This window comes from Balaenoptera borealis (genome assembly GCF_965194805.1).
Source record: "Balaenoptera borealis genome assembly, chromosome: 11".
Taxonomy (NCBI): domain Eukaryota; kingdom Metazoa; phylum Chordata; class Mammalia; order Artiodactyla; family Balaenopteridae; genus Balaenoptera; species Balaenoptera borealis.
The window spans coordinates 107030298-107054617 of NC_138868.1; the positions used below are offsets into that span (position 1 = coordinate 107030298).

The following is a 24320-nucleotide window of genomic DNA, read 5'->3' on the forward strand; positions in this document are numbered from 1 at the left end:
GCAAAGACAGAGGAGGGGTGGAGCCCTGCGTCCTGCAGCCTTGCTAACAGCCCATCTCCCCTGCAGACCCCACGCTGTGGACGCAGGAGCACGTGAGGCAGTGGCTGGAGTGGGCGATAAAGGAGTACGGCTTGATGGAGATCGACACATCTTTCTTCCAGAACATGGACGGCAAGGAACTGTGTAAACTGAACAAGGAGGATATCCTCCGAGCCACCTCCCTCTACAACACGGAAGTGCTATTGTCACACCTCAGCTACCTCAGGGAAAGTAAGTGCCTGGTCCCTTCCCTTTCTGGGCAGCAAAACACCCCCAGAGGCTGCAGCCCAAGTCCCCAGGGCTGGGAGAGAATTCTGCCCAGCCACGCAGGATGAAGACTGGTTCCCACGGAGCCAACCCAGGGAAAGGAGATAGGGTCCCGGGCTGTCGGTTTATGCTGAGCGGATGCTATAGAAGCAGCCCGTCCGGGTGTCCAGTTGCCAAGGTCGCACTGGCTCCCAGAGACCCTGCGAGGGGCCTGACCCAGTCCTGCCGTGACAAGGGAAGGAAAACAAGGAATGGAGAAAAAGTAGGGAGCTGCAGCCCCATGGGGTCTGCCAGAGGCGAGTCACACTCTTCGCATGAGAACCACTTTCCAGAAACTACTTTGCCCCAAACTATAAATAGATGGACACCCTGGCTGGTATTGTCTTGAGCGATGATTTAAAGTTCCTACAGTAAACTCTAGATTTACATTTTTGAATATTTACACGTTAAGTTCCTCTTATTCTTGGGGTCACTCTGGCACCCCCCTAACCCACCTTTACCCGCTGTTACCTACACACCCTTCCCAACTAAGCAGGAAGTGTAGTAGATGCTACAGGTGGGTTAGGATCTGTTGGAAGCTTTCTCCTGGCCAAGTCAGAAGGCAAAGAGCTTTGGAAAGGGAGAGTTTATGAAAGAAAGTGCACAGTTGCCAAAGGATTTATCCAATATGAGGCTTCTCTGTTGCCAAGCCCCATCAATTTGATATGAATTTCATCTGATATGAAACATACACATAGGAACAGAATTTTGATAAACCTGCTAATAACCTCAGCCTTAACCCTTCACCAGAAATACAGGTGGTATATCGGCGACCCCAAGTACCGAAGGACTGTTCTGTGGCCAGAAAAGATGGTCCTAAGATGGGCAAGTTGAAGCTACAGGAAAACAGTTGTGGATTCATTCTACAAGGGGGCTTTCTAACAGTCAGTCCTGCCCAAAGATCCACTGGCAGCCTCAGGGTGCAGTGTTTGCTGTCCGTGGCTGCTGGGAATCTTGCAGGAGTTCAGCTTCGGAAAGAAGGAGGTTGATGATTTTAAAGGTCCTTTAAAGCTGAGATCCTTGGACAGTGCCCACGGGCCGCTTTCCCTGGTCTCCTGGGCTCTGGGTCGGTTAGTTCTTCATCTGTGTTCCGTTGTTGGGTGGGTCTTCAGCTCACCGTTCCTGAAATCTTCTGTCTCCTTCTGCCTCAGTGCACTCTGTGGGGTAGGGGCAGCACACACTGGGTGTAAAAATGAAAAAATTTGAAAATGCCTTCGGAAGTTTCCACTGGTGCCTCTGGGCTCCCCAGTCACCCCTCCGAGGCGTCTGGTAAGCAGTGGGATTGTGTGGGTGATGCAGTGTGTGTTAACACCAGAGGAATGACCTCATGTCTGAGTCTTGCTGCAACATGAGGTCAGCCCAAGAAATGACAATTTCAAAAACGGGGGCAGTTTTCCACCCAGTTTTTCTGAGCTTTGGAGAATGAGCATTTTCTAACAATCTGTATTTCTTTAAGTGTTTATAGAATTTTTTTAGAAAGGATCTTTGCACAGAGTCCCGCAGTAATGCTAGCTGGGCAGGGCAGGAGGTGGAGGTGGGCACACAGAAGCTGGGCATGAGAAGGAGAGACCAGCAAAGCAAAAACGCTGACCGATTCTGCCCTTCTGCCCCTCCTGGTGTCATATGGCGGGAGGTCCGGGAATCGCTTTGCGGGAGAAGAGATGGACAGCAGTGTGGGCAGCGAGCTGGGAGCACTTAAAGGGCCCAGCTACCAGATGCCCTTGTTGAGGGAATGTTCAAGCACGTTCTGACTGATGTGGGGAGAGCCCATTCACGCCGTGTGATCCCAGGCCCTGCTTTCTGGCGGGTCCATAAACAACTAAAGTCCCCGCTGGGACTTCCTCTCACAGAAGAACCCAAGCCACAGACCCTGAAGCAAGACCAACCTCTGCTCAGAAGGCCAAGGAATTTAATAAGGTGGTCGTGGGTAACTGTTGAGGAGGCTTTCTATCGGAGGAGAACAGATAAGAAAGAGCAAAGGAATAAGCAGGCTGGGAAGAAGTGGATGCCAGAGGGTTGGGTTTGTGGGTATATGTAGCAGGGCATGAAAAAGGGTGGATTTCTTCTCTTCGTTCTTTCTAAGAGTATTTGTAGACATTAAGGAAGATGCCCCCAAAGCAATAGTAATATGAAGTTTCCAGAAAGGAGCTTATTAGCAGAGCAAATTTCCAGAGTTGAGTGGAGATGAACAAAGCACAGATATGATACAATGTTGAGTGAAACAGCAAAATATAATGGGGTCTGCGCAACGATGCAAAACCATGTCTGCCTGCAAAAGCAAAAATTAAAATACTTGTATTAAGGTTCAAAAAAACTTGCCCCAGCATAGCGTTGTACTACTCTAGAGGCCTTTTGAGGAACCTAGACAAAATGATCTGCTATCATGGAAACAATTTTTGATTCATGCCTCTTGTTAATTGGGGTCCACTTTCAGCTGCAGCCTCTGGGACCCCCGGTTGGGGGGGGCGTCCACTGAGACGCCTGCAGGAGGTCACGTGCGTGGTAGCTGTCTGCTCTCAGGACTGCTGGGAACCCCGCAAGGCCCACCGACTTGCCTTCAAACACTGTATCGTTTTTCCAGACTTACTTCCAGCGGATGTTTTGTGTGGAGGCAGGGAGGCCAGGGCTCTGGGGAGAGGTTGGGGCAGCTGAGTTGAGGCCGGGAGAAGGGTGCTAAGCCTCGTGCAATGTCATCTGTCCTTTCGTGGGGGAGGGGGTGGCGTTCAAACAGTTCCACTTTGGCAAGAGGTGGAAGGAAAAGAGCTGAGCTCCTCAGCACAGAGGGAGGAAGTGCAGTGGGGCTAAGGAGAGTCAATAGGAGAGAACTGGAGCCCTTCTAACTTAGCCCCGGGTCAGAAGACTGCAAGGCAGCTGCACCTCTCCAGAGGCGTCCGAGCTTTCTGGACTTTAGTAGAAAAAAGGACATGGTAGGATTAAGAAGCTCTGACACCAAATTTACACTTTCACCAAAGGTGCTCGAGTATTTATTCGGGTTGTCAGGACAGGAGCTATACTTTCAAATTTTAAAAACCAAACTTCAAATTAAAAATATATTTTCCAGGGTGGAGAAGAAATAGCAGTGTCCTGAGCCCCCGTCTGGCGTGCTGGGATTTACCTGCCTGGAGGCTCCGGTTCTCCATCCCCTGGCTTTTCAGCTGGCCCAGACCGAGTGGCTGTACCCTATACCACCCCTCTGTAATGTCACCCGCACTTGAAATGGGAGGAGGACGGCGGGGGCCGGGTCTGGGGAGATGCCCACAGTTCTTGGGATCATTCTGGAGTCTCCTGGGGACACCCGGGCTCAGGCTGCCTCTGCCCAGGTGTCATTCGCTTTACGGGACAGACAGGATGCCCCCTTGTGGACGCCACGGACAACTAGTTATAAATCCCCATTTTAAAGCCAAAGCAAATGAGGCCTGGAGTGCTTCGGAAGTTGGTTCAGACGTGCCCAGCCCCTGGAGACCAGCCTGGTGTCTGAGACCCAGGCCTCCTATGGCCCGGGCTGCAGCTGTGCCCACAGCCTCACGCCCTGAGGGCAGAGGCCAGGCCGAACAGACAGCGCCCGCTTACCTGGGCCACCCGGTCTTTCCCTCCCCTGCTGTGGAATTAGCCTCACGCCCCTGGGGCTCCCGTGTGGGGGGCCAGGCCACTTTCCCCACAGCATTTTCTGTTTTCATTTGTGCCCAGAGATAAATGCTTTCCGAAAACTTCCCTGTGGCCTCCTGGAATGAGGCCGATTAAGCCAAACCTATCTGCACGCCAACTCTGCCCTTCTCTCTTCCGCGCGGCGCCCCATACTCTGGACCCGACGGGCGGCCCCATCAGTATCTCGTGCAGGCAGAGACCGTATTTACAGTCTCGGGCTGCGGGAAATGAGATTGGGTGTCACAAGGCAAGATTGGGACGGACCTCAAAGGAAGTGGGAGCTGTCCCCAAACGGCAGTTCAGACCCAGGGCCGCTGGGGGGAGTTTGGGGTTTCTGGGAGCCCAAAAGGTCCTGGGTGGGGCAGCCAGAGGCAGAAGGAAAGAGCCTTTGTTCATTTTACAGAAAGTTGTGTTCAGTCTGTCTGTCTGCCTCTGACCCATGAAAAATGCTAAGAAAATGCGTTTGGAAATAGTGGCAGCACTAGAGAAATGAAATATATTGGGTGACAGGGAGGCCACAGCAAAGGTATCTATCTTGATTCCCATTTTTAATTTAAACATAATGGAAAACACATTTTGCATTTTGTGGTGTCCCCACCGGCCGCCTCAGATGTTCGGGCAAAGGTGATGGGTCCGGGCAATTAAGCCAGTGAAGTATTATCCCTTCCAGGCCGGGTCTGACCGGTGAAGGAGAACAAAAGGCCAGATTTCCCGGGACTCAGTCGTCAGCCAGGCCTGTTGTTCAGAACACAGAGCCTCCTTCCTCCTCCCTGCCCACCTGCACCCTCCAGCCAGAGCCATTGATGGCAGCGCAGAAAAAAGGAAGCCCGGCTTCAAGAGTCTGGCAGTGGGGCTGGCGAGGTGTCTGCAAGGCGGGAGACAAAGGCTCTGGCGCTCAGACGGCCGTTGTCTCGTCTGCAGGTGCCCCAGAGGAAGACCAGGTCCACTCGTGGGAATGTGGAGCTGGAGAAAGCCCGATTGCTGGGGGCCCCACCCACACCTGCAAGCTTCACTCTGTTCATTTCCATCCTCTTTCAGATCCCAAATACTGTACCAGTGACAAATGGACGCGACAATGGGAAATTATTTTGTCCTTGTGCTTTCACATTGGGAAGCCTATTCCGTTCTCAGCGGCAGCTGCTCCGTGCTTTTCGGGGCCCCAAATACATAGATACGCATAGAAGCCCGCATGCGTATGTAAATACATAAACAGATAAGTCAACAAACGTTTTAATTAAAGTATCACATAGAGAGAAGTGCAAAAATCATAAATGCACAAGTCAAGGAATTATCACAAAGTGAATCCACTCACTCATATGAGTCCCTCCAGTCCAAGGGGGAGACTAGAAGCCCCCGAGTGCCCCCCTCCATCACCCCCTCTTCCTCCCCAAAGGCAGCCACTGTCTTGATTCCAACACCATAGGTGAGTGTTGTCTGTTTCTTCGATTTAGCCTGGAGGCCGCAGGGTCTGCTGGGCTGAGAGCAGATTTTGTAGATAGACCAGAACGGGCATCCTGCCTCCTGGGCTTTCTGGCTGCGTGATCCTGGGCAAATTACTTGACTTCTCTGAATGTTGATTTCGTCGTCTGTGTGAGAATTAAGTGAGCGAATAGACAGAAAGCATCCGGCGCACGACGACAAGCATCCCAAGAGTGCTGGCTTCCCTCCTAGCGTCACAGCCTGTCTCCTCTGACAAGGTGGTGTTCGCCCCACGCAGAAAGTGCCTCAGAGAAGGAGAGAGAGATATCCAAAGCCACAGAGTGAGGGGCCCGGCTCCAGGGAGGACCTTCTTGCATCTGAACGAAGTCCTTTAAGGAAAGAGTGTGCCTTGCCACTTTCTGTAGCCTGAGGAACTGGTTAAGTAAAAAATGGGAGGAGAGAAGGGAAAGTTGGTCCCTTGGGAAGGAGGTCAGACACCCCAAATCAGCCCCTCCACGGGGAAGGCAGCCTCTCCTTCTAGGAGTGAAACTTGAACCAAGAACAGTCTTCAGGGCAAAACCCTTCTCCTAGGTTACCATGAAATGTGTATTTCATGCAAGCTTTGCAGAGGTCAAACGACCCTTCCTCTTGGCTTTCTGGGAGTTTCCTCTGGAATCCACGTGTGCCCAAGGAAGAACTTTCACCGAGGGGGAAATTTAATAAGTGCGGTTTATCTAAGCTTCGTGCTCTCAGCTACATCTGCACTAATGACTCAGGCAGTTCGGTCCTCCGAGACCATCATTTTTCTTTATTTGCTCCAGCCGTGAGGTTTCCGCCTGAGGCCGAGAATGGCAGGGACAGAGAGGCAGACATTCTTGGTCTTACTCCAGAGACTGTTTTCTCTTCCCTTGGAACGCTTGTTTCCATTTCTTAACCTCCTTCCAGTCATGGAGGATTATTTCTTATTGCAGCAGAACCCATTCATAACTGTAATTCCAGAGAACAAGGCAAATGCCCAGCAAGCTCTTTTATAAAGAGTTTATTGTGTGTCATCGTGGTGTCTGTGGGAGAAAAGATATAAAAATAGTCGTGATAATACCTAGTGTGTATTGAACATTCATTCTGAGCCAAGGTCTGTTCCGAGCAGTTGTGTGTATTATTTTATTGACTCCTCATAAGAACCTTATCGGGTAGGTGTTATTATTAGCCTGTTTTATGTAGGAGGACCCTATGGCTTAGAGAGCTTGGGTAAATTGATGGAGGTCACCAAGCTAGTAAGTGGTAAGAAGCAGGTCTAATTCTGAACTCTCATGTGCATAAAAATTTATATTAAACGAAGTGCAAAAAATCACTTTGTCCTTGATATTTTTGAGAATGGAAGAACCAAACGCATCTGGTTCTCGGCTATTCCAGGCACGTGACTGCCTCCTTTCTAAAGGTGTCTCCACACAGCCACGCTTTGGCATAGAGCTCTCTCAGTACCATCACCACCCCTCTGCTTTTTTTTGTCTGGAACTGTTGCAGAGCTAAAAGGAATAGTTGCTCAAGCCCAAAGTCAGAGGTTCTAGGCAGTTGGATGACTCTTCCAAAATTCTCTCTTCGTCGTCTGGCCCGGAAGGGCACACAGCTTCTCTGAGGCACACACACAACCAAACGCCCACAGCTGGGTGAGGCGGCCGCTCCACTCCCGTGTCCCTTCCGGGACTTGAGACTAAAAATAGGAGTGTCTGACAGCCCATTCCCTGTTCCAAGCCCTGGCACCCGAGTCCATCCGCTTGGTCCCAGGGAGCAGGCAAAGGATGGTTTAGAAAGATTTTTTAGCTTCCAACACCCATGTCAAGCTTGTAAAAGCAGATCCCAGCCCTCTTGATCGCACTTCAGAGTTTCCACGGGAGAGCCTCAAGGAGGATGACAAAAATGCCTACGTTTTTCCAAAATAAAGCTCTTGGATTTGCTGGAAACAAAGGCACAAGTCTAGTTGTAGGAAAGAAGGGAGAATTTTTTTACATGCAACAACAATAAAAAAAAAGAAAAGAAAAAACCTCGAAAATGCCCAGACTAAATCTACTAGAAAATGCCCAGACTAGAACTACTTTTAGTGCTTGCTAAAAGTAGTTCTGCATGAGCATTTAATTCTGAAAGATTGTATATCAGCACCCTGTGATGACAGAAGATTCAGTGGCTTATGCCTCACGTTGAGTTGTATTCTCTTAGCTATGCGTAAAGGGAGACAAAAGTTACTCTGGGGAGCACTGCCAGCCCCACCCCTTTCCCAGCTCCTAGCACCCCCTTCACCAAGCGTGAGGCTCCAAGCACCTTGCCCACCTGTAAACCCAAAGGACATCACAATGGGAAGAAAGTGGCCGGGCTTCTCCTCCAGGGCGTGGCAATACAAGCTGCAGTCCAATCTGGCCAGCGCTGGCCCGTGGACAAGACAAAACAAAAACAAAGAGGAATGTGCAACAGAGGCCCTATTCAGCCCGCGGAGACTAAAATAATTACTATCTGGTCTGTATAAAAAGTTTGCCACCCCCTCTTGTAGTTCAAGGTGAAGAAATCAAGATCCAGACACGTAAAGTCCCTCATTAACGGTCACACGGGAAGTCTGTCGAAGGACCAGGACATGGTTCCCAGCCCTGTGTTCCTGCTGTGACATAGTGTGGACCCCAAGAACTCTAGAACCTTAAATGTGGCTGCTGGGAGGGCTTGTGTGTGTCCCGCCCACAAGCTTTCTGTCCTACCTTCCTCGGACCCTAACTCCAGGAAGCTATTACGGTCCTGCGTGATTGGCCCCCCACATGGGTGACATTAACTGCTTCTTTCTCTCAAGGAGTCAGTCATCTGTCCTTCCATCCTTCTCCCTGTCTCCTGCCCTCCCCACTCACTTCTCATCCCATCTCCTCGTCTTGATCTCGGAAGAGTGTCTTGGTTATAACCTGATGCTTTTGCTTCGCCTTTCAGGTTCACTGTTGGCCTATAACACAACCTCCCACACGGACCCGTCCTCACGACTGAATGTCAAAGAAGGTAAGTCTGTTCTCCCACATGTAGAATTGTCCTCATTGCCAGCCCGGCACAGTCCACGATGGTAAGACTGCGGTGGGGGAACCTCAGGTGTGTGTCCCAACTCTCTTGTCCACTCAGCTTTTCTAGAAGCCTAAGCTGATCCCCCTTATGCTGCTCGTTGCAAAAACTTGACAAGGTTGTGAAATATCTTGTGATAATTCCATAAAGATGTGACTTGAGGTTGTTACTCCATGAACGAAAGCGTGTTGCTCTTGGAAGGAAACAGATGCTGCTCACTTTCAAAGCCAAAAGGCGGGGGCTTTCTTTGTTGAAGGAAATGAAATGAAATTTCAAGGATTCTTGCAATGTCATATTTTCAGGGGGTTGTTGGTAAGAAATTTAAGCGATACCAATTCATTTTTAAAGTGGTGATTTGGAGATTTGGTCTAGTTGCTTTGCTTTGGTTGAAAGAGAAAGAAAATGGTCTCAGCAAATGGTTTTCGCCAGTGAGGGTTTTAGCAAACATTACAATACATTTCTCAGCATCTTTATTCATGAAACAACGTTGTGGAGATTTCCTGCTCCAGACACTGTTAGATTCCAGGCATTTAAACAAGTGAATAATTCATGGTACCTGGTTTAAGGGAGAAAAAATGTGAGTGAAAAAATTCTGCCTGAGGCAGAAGAAAAATTCCATGGAGGAGGGGCATTTTGAGTGGGGTCTTGAAGGGTGAGTAGGAGTATGAAGGGCACTCTCTTCCTTGGCTCTCTCTCCTTCAGTCCTTTTTCTTTAAGGCACACCTGCTGCATAGAATGAATGAAGGCAGAAGTTTTTAGTATTGGTTGCATGGAGTTAGCACAGCATAATATTTCAGAGAAACATAAAGCTCTTCTAAGGGAAGAATCTTAGAGACATTTGGTTCAAAACTGTCTTGGGTTATGGAGGAAACAGAGACCCAGTGAGCCTGGGTGTCTTGACCAAGTTCACACCTTCGATCACATTAGACTTCCTGTTTCCTGTTAACAATTTATAATCAGATAACGACCAGACAAGTCTGTGGAGGAAAAATTCAACATAATGAATATGTTTGTAAACTTTCCTGGTTTTCTGTGACTTTCTTCACCTCCTACCCCACCCTGGGCCAGTCCCTGCTACTGTTTTCTTTCGAAGTCAGAGTTATTGGCTTTTGCCATAAAAAATCTGAAGTCATAGTGAGTCATCATACGGTCCAAGCCACATTTTATTAGGTGACCCATTTACCATCATGTTGCAAACGTCCATAAGAGACAAAATGTATTACAGTGTCAAACATATTAGATTGAGGTCGGAGCACCTCTGGTTTACTTTGGGGAAATCACTTCATGCCCTGAACCTCAGTTTCCTGTCAAATAAAAGGGCCAAACTAAACCAGTAAGAGTCACCCCCGACTGTCGAGCTCTTGGCTGCTGCAGGTGAGGGTCTGCTTTCGTCCAGGGCCCCTCTGCTCTGATCTGGTTCACTTACTGAACTTCGTTTCATCTGCAGATAGGGATCCATGTCTTGGAAGGAAGGAGGGAGAGAAGGAAGAAGGAAAGGAAAGAAGGGAGGAAGGCAGGCAGGAGATCCCTGAAAGCTCCTCCAGTTCTGCAGGCTGAGACCTGCTGACACCACCAGGATTAACCAGGGAGACTCTGGGGGCAGAGCCAATGAGAGAATATCTGATATTGGACTTAAAATACAGATTTTCGTTAAGAAGCAAGTTTGTCTGGGTTGAACTGCTCTGATACACGATTCATTACTCCTCCAGGGGTCCTAGCTTTCAGCCTCTCCTCTACCTGCACTGCTGTTCCTTCCCTCCGTCCTTTTGTGCGTTTGTAATGCCACGCTGGGCTCTTTGGGGCTTTTGCAGGAGCTGCCTCTCTTCTGAAATGAATGAACTGCAGTATCCAGGCAAGTGCGGGCTGCAAGGCCCTCAGTCAGGTGGTGCCGGGCATTTATCTCCCAGCATCAGCCCTGGCCTCCAGAAACGGTTACGTCTGCGCTTTGCAGGTGCAGCTTTTGTCCCCAGTAAAGCTTTCCACTTGAGCTGTCTTGCTGCTCTGTCGCCTTCCCCCTCCTGAGGTGGTCTGAATCTGTCTAAACGGCCCATCATCCACAAAACAAAGTACATTAGCAAGACAAAGCTAGCCACGCTCCTCTCTCCCTGCTTTTCACCCTCCTCCCCACCTCTCTCTTCTGCTTTTCTCTAATAGCTATCTTGGGTCCTTAAAATATTAAATGGAAAAATAAAGAGAAGACGTCATGCAACCTTAGCTCCGTCTTGTTTGAATAAGGCACACACACAACCCCAAACAAACCCAGAGTCCAACAAGAGGACCAGAGCTCTGTGTGTGTGTGTGTGTGTGTGTGTGTGTGTGTGTGTGTGTGTGTGTGTGTGTGTGCATAAGTGTACGTGTTTATTTCACAAAGGACAGGTGCTGGCATCAAGCACAAAAGAAAGAAGTTGAAGAGGTAAATGCTTCTGTGAATGCTTCTTCACTGTGCTTATCAAATGAGTATGTCTTTTTACTTTAAAATGGCATAATCATCCTTCCAGCTTGTCGCTTGAAAACAATTGCACTCTCTAAGGGTTATTGGTGCCCAAGAAGTAAGGCTAGATTTTAAAAATTAATTTGTAGCAGTTTTTAAGCTTTTTCTAAAATTAAATATTCTATGGTCACAGATTGGACCCAGCTAGAACAGTTATGCTCTCTCTACCTGATACCAAGGCTAATGCACTTAAGAAAATAAATTAGAATGGAAGCAACTGCTACCCATTTTCAATGCAGCCACCACTGTCATATGTATACTATTCTGCAATGCCTCAGACACTTTCACGTGCTTTGCCTCTGCTTTTAAACCCGGCAACATCCCCGAGAGGTAGATTGAATTAGCCCCATTTTTCAGACAGAGAAAGTGAGGTTCAGGACTATTAAATGACTCCCTGAAGGGCACACAGCTATTCAACAGCAGAACAAGGGTTCAAACCCAGTGTGTAGGATTCAAAATCCCTTACTTCGGATAGTCTCCCTGACAAACACAGCCTTTCCCTTCTAGCTGGCTTTTCATGAAAGCAATACCTTTCCTAAATGTCGTGTGGGCGGAGATGTGAATTTTTTCCATTATTTTTCTCTGTCCCTGCAGTTTTTCTACTATCATCTCCATCCACATCCCTGCATTATCCTCTCTTCCCAAAGATGAATTCATACGTAACCCCTGCTTGGCACTACCCTCTATTCCTAACTGCACAGAGAATGAGCTGGAGAGCTTTTTAAAATTACTGATGCCCTAGGACAAATATTGTATGACTCCACTCATAGGAGGGTCCGTAAGTGGGCAGATTCATAGAGACCAGAAAAGTAGAATGATGGTTGCCAGGGGCTGGAAGGAGGGAAGAACGGGGAGTTATTGTTTAATGGGCCCAGCGTTTCAGTTTGGAAAGATGAAAGAGTTCTGATGGCGATGGTTGTCCAACGTGAATTACTTAATGCCACTGAAATGTACACTGGAAGATGGTCAAAATGGTAAATTCTATGTGATGTATGTTTTACCACAATAAAAACTGCAAAAGCACATGAAAAGATCTCAACATCGCTAATTACTAGAGAAATGCAAATCAAAACTACAATGAGGTATCACCTCACAGCAGTCTGAATGGCCATCATCAAAAAGCCTACAAATCATAAATGCTGGAGAGGGTGTGGAGAAAAGGGGAACCCTCCTATACGGTTGGTGGGAATGCAAATTGATGCAGCCACTATGGAAAACAGGATGGAGATTCCTTAAAAAACTAAAAATAGAGTTACCATATGATCCAGCAATCCACTCCCCAGCATATATCCAGTAAAGACAAAAACGCTGATTTGAAAAGATACATGCACTCCAATGTTCACTAGCTATAGTAGCCAAGACAGGGAAGCACCCCAAGGGCCCATCAACAGATGAATGGATGAAGAAGATGTGGTACATACATACAATGGAATATTACTCAGCCATAAAAAAGAATGAAATAATGTCATTTGCAGCAACATGGATGGACCTAGAGATTATCAAGCTAAGTGAGGTAAATCAGTCAAAGAAAGACAAATATTATATGATACCACTTATATGTAGAATCTAAAAAATAATACAAATGAATCTATTTATAAAACAGAAACAGATTCAGACATAGAAAACAAACTTATGGTGACCAAAGGGGAAAGGGATGGGGGAAGGGATAAATTAGGAGTATGGGATTAACAGATACACACCACTATGTATAAAATAGCAACAAGGATTTACTGTATAATACAGGGAAATATATATATATATATATATATATATATCTGAAAAAAATACAACAAAAGTAAAAATAAAAAATGTTTTAAAACACTGATGCCAAGGTCCCAAACACAACCAACTGATTCAGAATCTCTAGGAGTGACAGCTGGGCATTGGGAACTTTTTCAAGCTCTCCCCATTACTCTTAAACGTGCAGCCAAGATTGAGCAGTGCTGTGCTACACGGCACACAGGAACCAGAAAGAGGAAAGGGAGACCCATCTCAGGGCCACCCAGGTTTTCTTGGAGACACACTGGGCGGTTGATCTTGATCTTTCCTGGCCCCAAATTGACCTAGAAAAGGAAGAGCAGGACCTCATGTTATACTAATGGAAGAGCAGGTTGAACTGACCACTGGATTATTCGTTCTTTTTCATCCTTGTCTTTGATGAGGTTATAATTTTTATTGATATTGATTCTGACAGCTTTACATGAGTCCATCACTTCAGCTCTCAGAAATCCCATTCTTATATGTTCTCATCGTGTGTATCTAAATAGTAATTGGGATTGGTGTTGGTTACCTGATCTTATCCGGAGAGCACTGGGGTTCTAGAAGTTAAATGGCCGGTCCGAGTATTGGCTTGGCCAAAAAGTTCGTTCGGCTAATGAATCCATTGTTCAATAAAGTTCTTGGTGAAAATGAAAGATGTGTCTTATTTTTACTTAAAACTGAACAAACTTTTTGGCCAGCCCAATACGTAGCAGTCCCGGGGCCAGGACTGAGGATTCCCTAGACCTCGAGCTCCGACCTCCACGCCCAGGGACGAGTGGGTCCGCCCGGGACGCAGGTCAGAGCTCCACCGTGTTTCCGGGCGGCCTTGCCCTGGGCCCCCCCCCCCCCCGGTGCATCCCCTGGACGGGCGGCCGCGCTCTGCTTCAGAGCTGCTTTGCACCCTAAACCCTCATTTCCTTAGCTCCTCGTGCTGGATCTGTTTAAATACCTCTGACTCTCCAAAAGTCAGAGGATACTGAGCTCCTTGTTTATTAACTCCTGGAACTCATAAACCGGCCCGTGCAGGCTGAGCCTCTAGCCCCCGCCCGGGAAGCCTTTCAGGACCCGCTGTGAAATGCAGACCGCTCCTCCACGCAGGCCGCCGGCGGCCGGGGGTGCCGCCCTGGCCTGCAGTCACCTGGGCTAATGGATAAAAAGTCTGTCTTCTTGCACGCTAAGTGCGGGAGAGAGAGGGGGAGAAACCACCTTTCCATGTCCTTCCGAGTGAAATGCCTAACCGGTGCTGAAGATTATGCTAATGAGAGCCCTGCTTCTCTCAAGGAGATTTCCAGATGGCGGGACCTGTGCACATAGCCAGGACCACGGTTCTGCAGCCCCTCACTGTCTGCCAAGCATTTGCACATCTATTACGTCGTTTGCGCCCCTCACCATCCCCGTGAGCTGGCAGGGCTGGTATTATTATTATCCCCATTCTGTAGATAATGGAAACAAGGCACAGGGATTACAGGGTTCACTTGAAGTCACCCAGGTCTTAGGACAGAGCAGGACTCCAACGTAGGTCTCTGCTGTTCACTCCTCCCTCCAGGCTGCTTCTCACCTCATCATCTCCACATATTTCATTCAAGCATCTGACATCTTTTTTAAAAATTTATCTTACTGAAGTATAATTGATTTACAATGTTGTGTTCATTTCTGCTCCACAGCAAAGTGACTCAGTTATACATACATATATTCTTTTTCATCTTCTTTTCCATTATGGTTCATCACAGGATATTGAATATAGTTCCCTGGGCTATACAGTAGGACCTTGTGGTTTATCCATTCTCTATATAATAGTTTGCATCAAGCATCTAACAAACATCCTAAACCTTCTTTAATTAATGCCCTCCATTTCCCCAAGGCAGGTATTTATCTCATATCTCAGCCTTAGAGCATATTGGTTCAAAACCCAGGCTCTGGACTCAAACAGGCTGTGTGACTTTGGTCAAGTCACTTACTTTTTTCTGCCTCAGTTTCCTCATGTATAGAATGAGGATAATCTTAGTGCCCCTTCAGGAGTGATATTATACTTATAAATCACTTACCAGGGTATCTGATGCACCGGTAAGTACACAATATGTTTGCTCCATGGATTACAGTAGGAATTAGGATTTTATCACAAAATCACTAGAATGTTCTTGAGGGTTTACCACATGCTGACACTACGCCCAGGGTTATGAAAGACACCATATCAGATGGCGTGGTACCACCGTAGATGAGATGGCCAAGTTGTTTAAAATCTTATTCGGGAGATTCACATATGGAACGATTAAGGGATAATATGAAACTGCATATAATCAAATAGAAAAATGCATGTGACCTACAAGAAGTTCCCTAAGAGAAATGAAGAGATGAAAAATCATTAAATGTTAAAGTGGACCATCCACTCCGAACCTTTCATGGAACAGAGGCGATAGGAGGCCAGGGAAGGTGTGGGTCCCCCCAAGACCACACAGGAAGGGAAGAGCTTCTCTCAGGACCTTAGTTAGGACTCGTGCCCTCCTCCAGCCTGTTCACGCATGTCTTCATTTATTAAGAACTTACCATGTATGGGACGCTAGGCTGAGCCTCGGAAACGTGGTACCCAGCGCGCTACCCTCAAGAGGATGTAGTCAGAGATACAGGTGGGCCTGTGAGTCAGTGCTGTGTATTGGCTATGGCTGCTACAGCACCACCTCTCGCCACTTTCCCCTGCATTTTCATCACCTATTGGGTGTCCTTGACGATTTAATGATAGAGGTCGTAGTGAAAGATGGGAGGCCTCTGGAAGGACCCAGCACAGTGGTGCTGGAAATGGGTATCGAATGAAGGGAAGGTGGGCATCAAAGACCCAGCATGTCTGGGTCTATCCTGTGCGGGGGCTGCGTGTGCTCGGGCTGGGTTTGGGGGACGGGACCAGGTGGACTCCCGTGGGTATACCTGAGTGTGCCCCTGGGACGACCGGGGCCCGGGTGTGTGACGCGAGCGTGATGGGGGAGCCTTGGGCGGGACTCTTAGTGGTTTACACGAAACCGAAAGACGGGTATAGTGTCGCGGTGTGACAGGAAGCTCAGCAAAGGAGCCAGGGATTTGCTTCAAAATAGTCAGGGCAGGGAGGGGGCATGGGTGGGGGGACAGCTGAAGTCATGTTGACCATGAGTTCATGCTTGTTAAAGCCGAAGGGCCCTTCGGGGTGCAGTAGACTTTTCTCTCTGCTTTCCTACACCTTCAAAATTTTCCATGATTGAAAAGATGCCCCGAGAAGTTTTGCTTTGATGGAGAAAATGTAGATGCGTGCAGAATATGGATTCCTGTGCCCTGTGCGTGTGGCAGTGAACGAGGGTGGCAGGTTGGGGGCCCAGCACGGGGGGTGGGCTCGAGGCAGCAGCCTGAGTCAGAGTCTCAAGGGGTGATCGTGTGTTTGGCAGGGCCTCGGGCCGTGTGTGTATTGCCCTGTGCGGGATGGCCAGTGCGGGTTGGTCTGGAACACGTGTGCCTGAGGAAAAGGCCTGTAATGCTGTGAGGTAATCGCCTGTTATTTTTAGGGAGTAAATAACATCTCTCATGGAGCAGGTTCTGTCTGTGTCCGCTAATGTGCACTTAAAATTTGAGGGTATTCAGGCCTCCCAGGAGGGCCTGTTAAGAACTTTGTCATTATATGTTTTTCCTTTATGATGAACTACCCCTAATCCATTTTTAGCAAAAGCAGGGATGATTGCTGTGTGTGTGTGTGTGTGTGTGTGTGCGCGAGTGTGCTGTTTCTGTATCCAAAGGCAAGATTTATGATTATAGAACAGACAGTAGCTTGCTCTCTCCGTTTTATTATTTTTTTAATTGTTTTCCTTTGAAATTCCAGACTTAATGTTTTGTCTGCTTTCAATCTGACCCTCTTTGGAGAGCTACATGGTGTGTGTGTGTGTGTGTGTGTGTGTGTGTGTGTGTGTGTGTGTGTGTGTGTGTGTGTGTTTTCACCAGAGAGAGATTGAGAGAGCGAGAAAGAGAGAGAGAAAGAGAGAGAGAGGGCTGGAAACAAAGAATCTTTGTCTGTAAGCTGTAGCAGGCAGGAAACCCCAATCCCGAGGGAGCGGAGCCAGCCAGCCCTGTCCTGGAGTCAGACTCCAGCTCTCTGAATTCAATTTGACAGCTTGTCTGGGACACTTTCTAAGTAACCATTATCCTTCCTTTCTCTGAGTAAAAGAACTGTTATTTTGTTCCGCGGGTGTGCTGTGTGCGCTGTTACCGCACGTGTGGGTTCCACAGCGACTAGGACACACTCCCTCTAAATTATTGGAAACACTTAGCCTGTTTCCTAAGACAAGTGTAAATTTGTTCCAGGATGACGATGCGAACGGCTTTCCATGTTGCTCGTTAGAGGCAGGTAGAGGGATTTCGCTGGGGCATTTTGTTTAGTCCCAGTTACGGCACGAATCCCCTTATTTGGAGAAGCTCTTCCATCTCAGGAATAATTCAAATTGTGTACATTTTATTCCTTCGAAGATTTTTTTTTTTGAAATATGTATAAAGATATCTTCCGATGATTGTTCCCTTCAGTTTCTGTGTTTGATCGATTAATTGATAATTTTTAAAGAAATCTACCACCATAGGTCTCTCTCATCTCGGGGAGGGAATTCCAAGGTAGGTGGGTGTCAGCCGTGAGCCTCCAGGGTTAGGGACAGGCAGGCACAACTGGGTGACCCCCTGGAGTAAAGCAGGCACTGCTCTCCTGTCTCCAGCCGCTCACATCAGTTGACTGCCGCAACCTCATGAGGGATTGTGAGGCAAAACCCGCCCTTTCCGGAGTGTGCATGTTTGCAGGCCGTCCAGGTCCCGCCAAGCAGGATGGACAGAGACACCGTCCAGCGCGGCCTGGGTCACTTCGGGGTCTGGGCGGGGTGACAGCTTGGCCAGCGGCACAGTTTTTACCCATTTAGGTTCCGACCAAAAAAATGTGTCCTTCAAATGTGAGTGGATTCCTGTCTAGACCATTTCAAACAGAACTTTGAATGTTTCCCGTTCTCCCATTGCCTGACATACCTTCCTCGGCTGTCTCACTCCCACCCCAATCCACACCCTATGAGCCACACTCGCTCTTGGTGGCCCAGGTCAGACGATGTCTCCTCAACCACCCCTGCCCCACGGCGCTTTGCTTGTACCCACTGTCTTCCCAGTGAAGCATCCGACAGAGTCTATCCAACAGCCTTTGGTCTTGCAAGACTTGATGCATCTTGGAGGCAGGGACAGTGCCTTAGAAAAGGCCATGGATGGATGGATGGATGGACGGTTGGATGGATGATGGATGGATGGATGGATGGTTGGATGGATGATGGATATGGATGGATGGATGGATGGATGGATGGATGATGGATGGATGGATGGATGGATGATGGATATGGATGGATGGATGGATGGATGGATGGATGGATGATGGATGGATGGATGGATGGATGGATGATGGATATGGATGGATGGATGGATGGTTGGATGGATGGATGATGGATGGATGGATGGATGGATGGATGGATGATGGATGGATGGTTGGATGGATGGATGGATGGATGGATGGATGATGGATGGATGGAAATTATAGACAAATTGCCTTAAACTACTCCCCAAGGACTTACTGTAAAACTCACCCTTCATGATGTTTCTAAATCCAAGAGTGATGTTTTGGCCTCGTCCACTGCAAAGATGGGCTCAGGACTTGCCTTTCCCGTTCTGCCACAATTTCCCCTTCATTTGACCCCATCGTGATTCCTCCCAGGCTGTGATTGGTCCCACCCAGAAGTAGAGGGAAGAGCTTGCCGAGAGCAGATTTCAGTAACAAGGTGATGGTTCCACATCACCCCCTTTTGCCCCATTTTTTATCAGCTTAGGCTCCCCTTGGAGGCCCTTCAGATTTGAGTCCTCTTGCTATGGGTGCCACTGAGAAAGAGGCCAAGGACAGGACCAAGACAAGGGAAAGTCATATTGCAGGAAAGGTTAACTCCTGCTCATTCAACCCTCCTTTCCTTACCTTTCTTATCAACGCCCCCCCCCCCATAACGATAACAACTGCCATTGATTGAGGGCTTATTCTGTGCCCAAAACTTTTCTATTCACTTCATTTTTACGCTTCATAACCACCTTATGTAGTTGGTATGATTATTATTCCCATCTTGCATATAAGAAAACTGGGGCACAGATACGTTAAGCTCAAATGGCAAAGCTAGCAGGAGTCAGAAAGCAGCACAGAGCCTGTTACTGCAGCCCACTCCCCACCCAGGCAGTGCCAGGCCCACAACCGCATCTCCCTCTTCCATCCAGCACACCATGGAACGGCCCATTTCTTCCAGGAAGCTGATGTCATCTAGTTGTTAAGATGATATGGTGAGATTCACTGATTTCTGCTGTGGTCCTCAAATTAGGACCCTCACTCAGGGTACTCAGTTCTTGCATTTCAAGAAGCATATTAGGTGGCTTCACGGATGTCCTTTTCATTATTGTGCTTTATAATTTACACAACATTATACATTTTGTGTGTTTAATATTACATTTTTAAAAATCAAAGAAAAAAAGAAGAGATTTAGAAAAGGAAATGCTATCCTAAGTAACACTCTGTTGATCAATAAGGATTGCAGTAAACTTAAAAAAACAAAGACGGTGGATATTAGCTCGATAAATCTAGTTGTGAAATTCCCTCAAATTACAAGAGGTGAGCAAAGCCTTGCCTCAATAAGCTTCGTTGACCCATGGCTCTCCAGGAAAAGGAAGGATATCAGCATCACCTGGACCATTTTCAAGACACAAGCCAGGCTGCTCCAGCACCCCAGCCTACACCCCCTTCTCAATCCATAGGTGCCCTTGGGAGGTGAAGTTGGAGCTTAGTGTTTTGAGAGTAGGCATCTCCCATTGCTCCTGAAATTCTCTCCCCACACATCACCCCACCACGGAGAGCCAGGTTTTACTTGAATACTTAACAGAGACAAAATGTGCCTTCGTTGCTCTGCATCAGCATCCCTTCTGCCATTGCAACATTGGTCTCTCCTCTTCCCTGTGCCAGCAGGCATCTTGGCCCCTGGTATTGTTCCTGGCTGCTTAGAAGTGCCCACTTTGGCCTTCCCGCCCCCTTGGGCATCTTTCGTCATGTTTATCAAAACTGCTCTGACATGCTCCCTTGAAGAATCTGATAGGCGCCACCTTGCTCTGCAACATCAGTGAAGGTGACAGTGAAAACATGAACCCTCCTGCACCTTAATAAAGAAAAATGCTTTACGCAAACCTCAGAGGGGGAGGGGAAGAGGTGCAAGGCTGTGGGAAAGGTATTTGGGGCCAACTGGACCTCCAGAGCACCCTTGCAACTGGACTCGGCCAGACAGCTGCTCCACCCACCAATGCCAGGGAGGGGTGTCCTGACGGTGGGCACTCGGTGCATGGGGTGGAGTCCCACCACAGCTCCACCAACCTGTCAGTGGCGTTTCACACTTACTGAGTGGGCCGTTTGGGTTTTGCATTTCCAATTCATCTCCAGACTCTTGACTATTATCATTTTAGCCCTCCCGTCCCTACCAGGTTTCACTTTGACTCAGACATTTCATCCCATTCCAGATTATAGAGCTCCGACTCAAAATGAAATTGGCCTTGGTTGATGTAACTCCATTTCCATGACCGCAGGGTCTTGGTTTGTAATAGAAACTGGAAGTGATCGCTGTTAGCTGTGTTGAGGAGTGGGGTCCCAGAGTACTTTGGGAAGAAAAGGCGAGGTCCACGAGTGCTCCAGGTAATCCACTGGTGGCCACCTCCACACAGAATATTCCAAATGCATTTGTTTTGCAAAATACACTGATTTTTAGAAATTCTACAGAGAGGTTGTTTGAGGGTCAGTAGTTGCTGAAAAGTATTTAAAAGAAGTTTGTTTAGTCCCATGCTCATAAACCAAATTTTTCTCCATCTCTCTCCCCCTCTCTCTCCCTCCTCTCTCCCTCCCCCCCTTCCCCACCCCGGAGAAAGAGAGAAGCTTTTCTCCTGCCAGACAAAGGTATAGGGACTTGGGGAATCTTCTAGGGAAAAGCCAAGGCATAGATAGCATCATTTGTTATCTTAAGATAAAAACCTTTCCCAAGTTCTTTTTATAGATGTAACATCATACTTTCTTCAGAGAAGCCCATATCTAAGATAATAAATAATTATTTCTCATGAAATATCCTTTCGAGAGAAGATAAAGTCTTTGAGGAAGAAATACTATGGTTAGAAACACTAACCCACGTGGGCTTCTCCCCTCCAGCCTCAGGGATCTGTAAGCAATCACATGTGAGGATCAATAAAAAGTTTAACACACCTCTGATGAAGTTCAAATTCGTGTGTTAGGCACATTCTAAAGGGAAAGTGGTGAATTATGTGAGATTATTACTTTATCAAAATCCAGGACATCCTTCAAAGCCCAATTCAAGTCCCACTCTCATCAGGATATTTTTTCCTTACCCACAAAGACTACAATCTCTTATCGGGACCCTATCTCAGCCACTAGCCGTCAATGGACCTAATTACAGATTATCTTGTCATCTTTAACGGTGAGTTTTGTCCTGTATCCCTTTTTTCCAGCCCTGTAGATATTCAGTAAATAACATTGACAGTCGATGGATTCACTGGGGAAGGAAAATCTAGTTTGTCAATTTAATTAAATATTTACTCAATCCTTCTGCTTCCCTAAACAAAGAACCAGAAGAAATTAGCCTTGGTTGACACAAGAGAGATTAACTTCTTTCCAAGGAATAAAACTCTGGAAAAGAATAGCAGCTATAATCTTAGAAGACATTTGGAGTGTGTAAAGCGTTTTCACATGCATGATCTCATTTATTCTCAAGAGAACCCTGGGAGGATTAAATAGGCTATTTGCTTTTCTAAATTCTTAAATTTTAGGAGAATCGATGTTTCCCCTGTTACAGATAGGTTGACAGAGTCAGAGAGATTGTCACTTGCCTAAGTTCACACAGCTCATAACTGGCAGAGATGGGAGGGGAACCAAGGAGTTCTGAACCTCAATCTAGAGTTTTTTCCATGGCAGTGAACTGTTTCCCTGTTTGGAATGGATTAAAGAGAAATCATGGAATTCCTTCCCATGAAAATCTTTAAAAGCCCTTAATAACACCACAAATGACCTTAGACTTGATAAGATTTAGGTACCCCTCTTCCAAAGAAATGAAAACCGTTCTTGGTATAACTTTGAAAACACTTCAAGCTTCAAAACTCTTTGGCCTGCCCAATATCCTAGAGGAGTTGAGAGAAAGGCAGTTTTTCTGCTATGAGTCATACTTTCAATTTCTATTAAAATTCTTATATGGCCACATATGCTTTCTCTCAGGCTTTGGGCCTCCAGGCCTGTGCTAATTTGCATGTCTGGTTTAGATAATGTCTGAAGTCCCCTCCAGCCTGAAAAGAAACCTCGGATTCTATTATATAAGTGAGACCACATTCCACCTGCCCAGAGTTGATGGTTGTCTTTAACTCCTGTGCTTTTTGATGTGTGGGGGCAGGACACAGAGGTGGGAGTGTTCCAGGGCTCAACTGCCAGGCCACAAAGATGGAGTGTTCCTTCAGGGAGAACTCACCTGTCCTCTTCTCAACCACACTGACCCCTCAGAAACACCCTTTCCTGCAAAACACTTCAGAGGCAGGTCAAAAACAAATCAGAGGAAGTGCTGGGATTTTAAGTTTCTTCATTTGAATGGCCTTCCTAAGTCAGTGTGATTCTAAGACAACAGATTTGGCAATTACCCTGATTCTACATATGCAAAACTTGGTGAACTCTTTAATAAACTAAGCTCATCTCGCCTTTTACTATCTCTCACCCAGACATCAAAACGATACTGTCAAGTTTTTTAGCTTATTTTTCGTCTTCCAACATAAAGTAATTCTCAACAAGGTAAAGAACTGATAACAAGGGATTACCTTTCCAGAAGGGCTTTGAAATCAGTGTTGGACGACCCAGTCACTTTTCATAAGAAAATTATGGAGAGCTTTATTTTCATAACATTAGATAGGTCAAGTCTTTGTTCAAATTGTGTTGTCAGCGAGGCCCTCCCTGTCCCTCCCTGTACCTGCTCCCCTTCACCTGTTTTCTTTTTCTCCATACCACTCACCACCTTCTTATATACGATGTCGCTTACTATTTGTTTTGAATGTCAGCTCCCAGAGCAAGGATATATGTCTGGCCACCATTGTATTCTCAGCACATAGAACAGGGTCTAGCACAATTGTAGACATTCAATAAAATGTTGTTGAATGAATGAATGTGAGTGGGATGTGAGGTATTAGCTAAGCCCAATAGCTGGTGCTGGGAAGAGGAAGAACCTGGGGGCAAGGGAAGGAAACAAGGTGACAAGATACAGTCCGTCTCTTCCCAAAGATGCTCACCAAGCAAGGGGCATAAGTGCACAAAGAATTACACCAGGAGGCTTAACAAGATGAGGGCAATAAACACGAGACCTTCACCGGTGAGCCTTTGCAGAACTCTGGAAGAAAAAGATGCAAAAGCTGAATCATGCAACAAATGCAAGACTATCCCGTATCACCAGAGAGTGAGGGCAACCCAGCTGAGGAACGCGGACAGGAGAGGGTCAGATCCGGGCTCTCAGCAGAGCCCAGGGGGCTGAACACAGACTGCTTCTCATTCATCTTCAAGCCCTCTTACCTAAGTCAGCTGTTAGGTTTTCTTTTTCTGACCCAGAATCCTCTTAAACCTGAGGCAGATTTGACCCAGGAAGGCTGCAATTTAGTTGCGTCTGCATGACCCAACATGGAGGGGAGTTTGGGCAAACACCCAATTAACTGAGTCAGTATAAAGTGCTTTTCCACACAAGGCTGGCCCCCAAATCCCACTCTGAGGCCTTATCAAAATAAAGAGGTCGTTTAGACTTGTGTGTCATTTAGACACAGAGCCCACGGGAGGGACGAAGTCAAGGGAGGGTCCCGGCTTGGTGGGGAACCTCTTGAGACCGTGGTGAGTCTGTGCCCACAGGGGTGCCACTGGCCTCTCCAAATTCTCATCTTTGAAAGCCATCCATTCTTCAAGCATTTCCCTCACGTGTCCTTTCTTCCCTTTGCACGTGGAATATCTTAAACAGTAGTTTTATTCTCCTCCACGCAGCGGGGCCGGCTCTGAGGCTGAGGGGCTGTTTGGATTCCAGGACAAGATCCTTGAGCAAAGGAAATCTGATCCAGGATGTTTTTTTTCTGTGCGTTCCAAGTTTAAGGAAAGCCTTCCCTAGATATTGCCCTCCTCCTGAGATCTCCGTGGAAGCCAAGATCCTCTGGTGTTCTTTAGAACATAAGATGCCCCTGAGGTAAAGGCCGAGCTGCGCTTATAGACGGGGTTGAAAGGAGGTGAGGACCCAGCTTGGAGCACCAGGGCTGGCTGGGCAGGGAGCTGGGGGAGCTGACAGTCAGAGGAGCAGGAAGCATGCCGGGTAAACCCTCAGCCTGGTAATATACCAGCAGGCTGCCAGAGCCACCAGCCCTCGCCAGCTTCCTGGCCGGCGATTCTGAACCGGGATACAGGATAATCCACTTCTTCTTCTAAAAGAGAGCCAGAGTTTATTCGGATTTGGGAATCACTGATCTC

At 47.4% G+C, this 24320-nt stretch overlaps 1 protein-coding gene across 5 annotated transcripts in view; it reads left to right on the plus strand.

Annotated features, from left to right (window-relative positions):
- FLI1 (Fli-1 proto-oncogene, ETS transcription factor) overlaps nucleotides 1-24320 on the plus strand; it is a 122286-nt gene that overhangs the window by 84411 nt on the left and 13555 nt on the right. For all 5 annotated transcript variants that reach the window (XM_082342375.1, XM_082342376.1, XM_082342378.1 and 2 more), the window contains 2 exons: nucleotides 67-270; nucleotides 8371-8436. In XM_082342375.1, the coding sequence (XP_082198501.1) occupies nucleotides 67-270; nucleotides 8371-8436 (270 nt within the window). The remainder of the gene's footprint in view (nucleotides 1-66; nucleotides 271-8370; nucleotides 8437-24320) is intronic.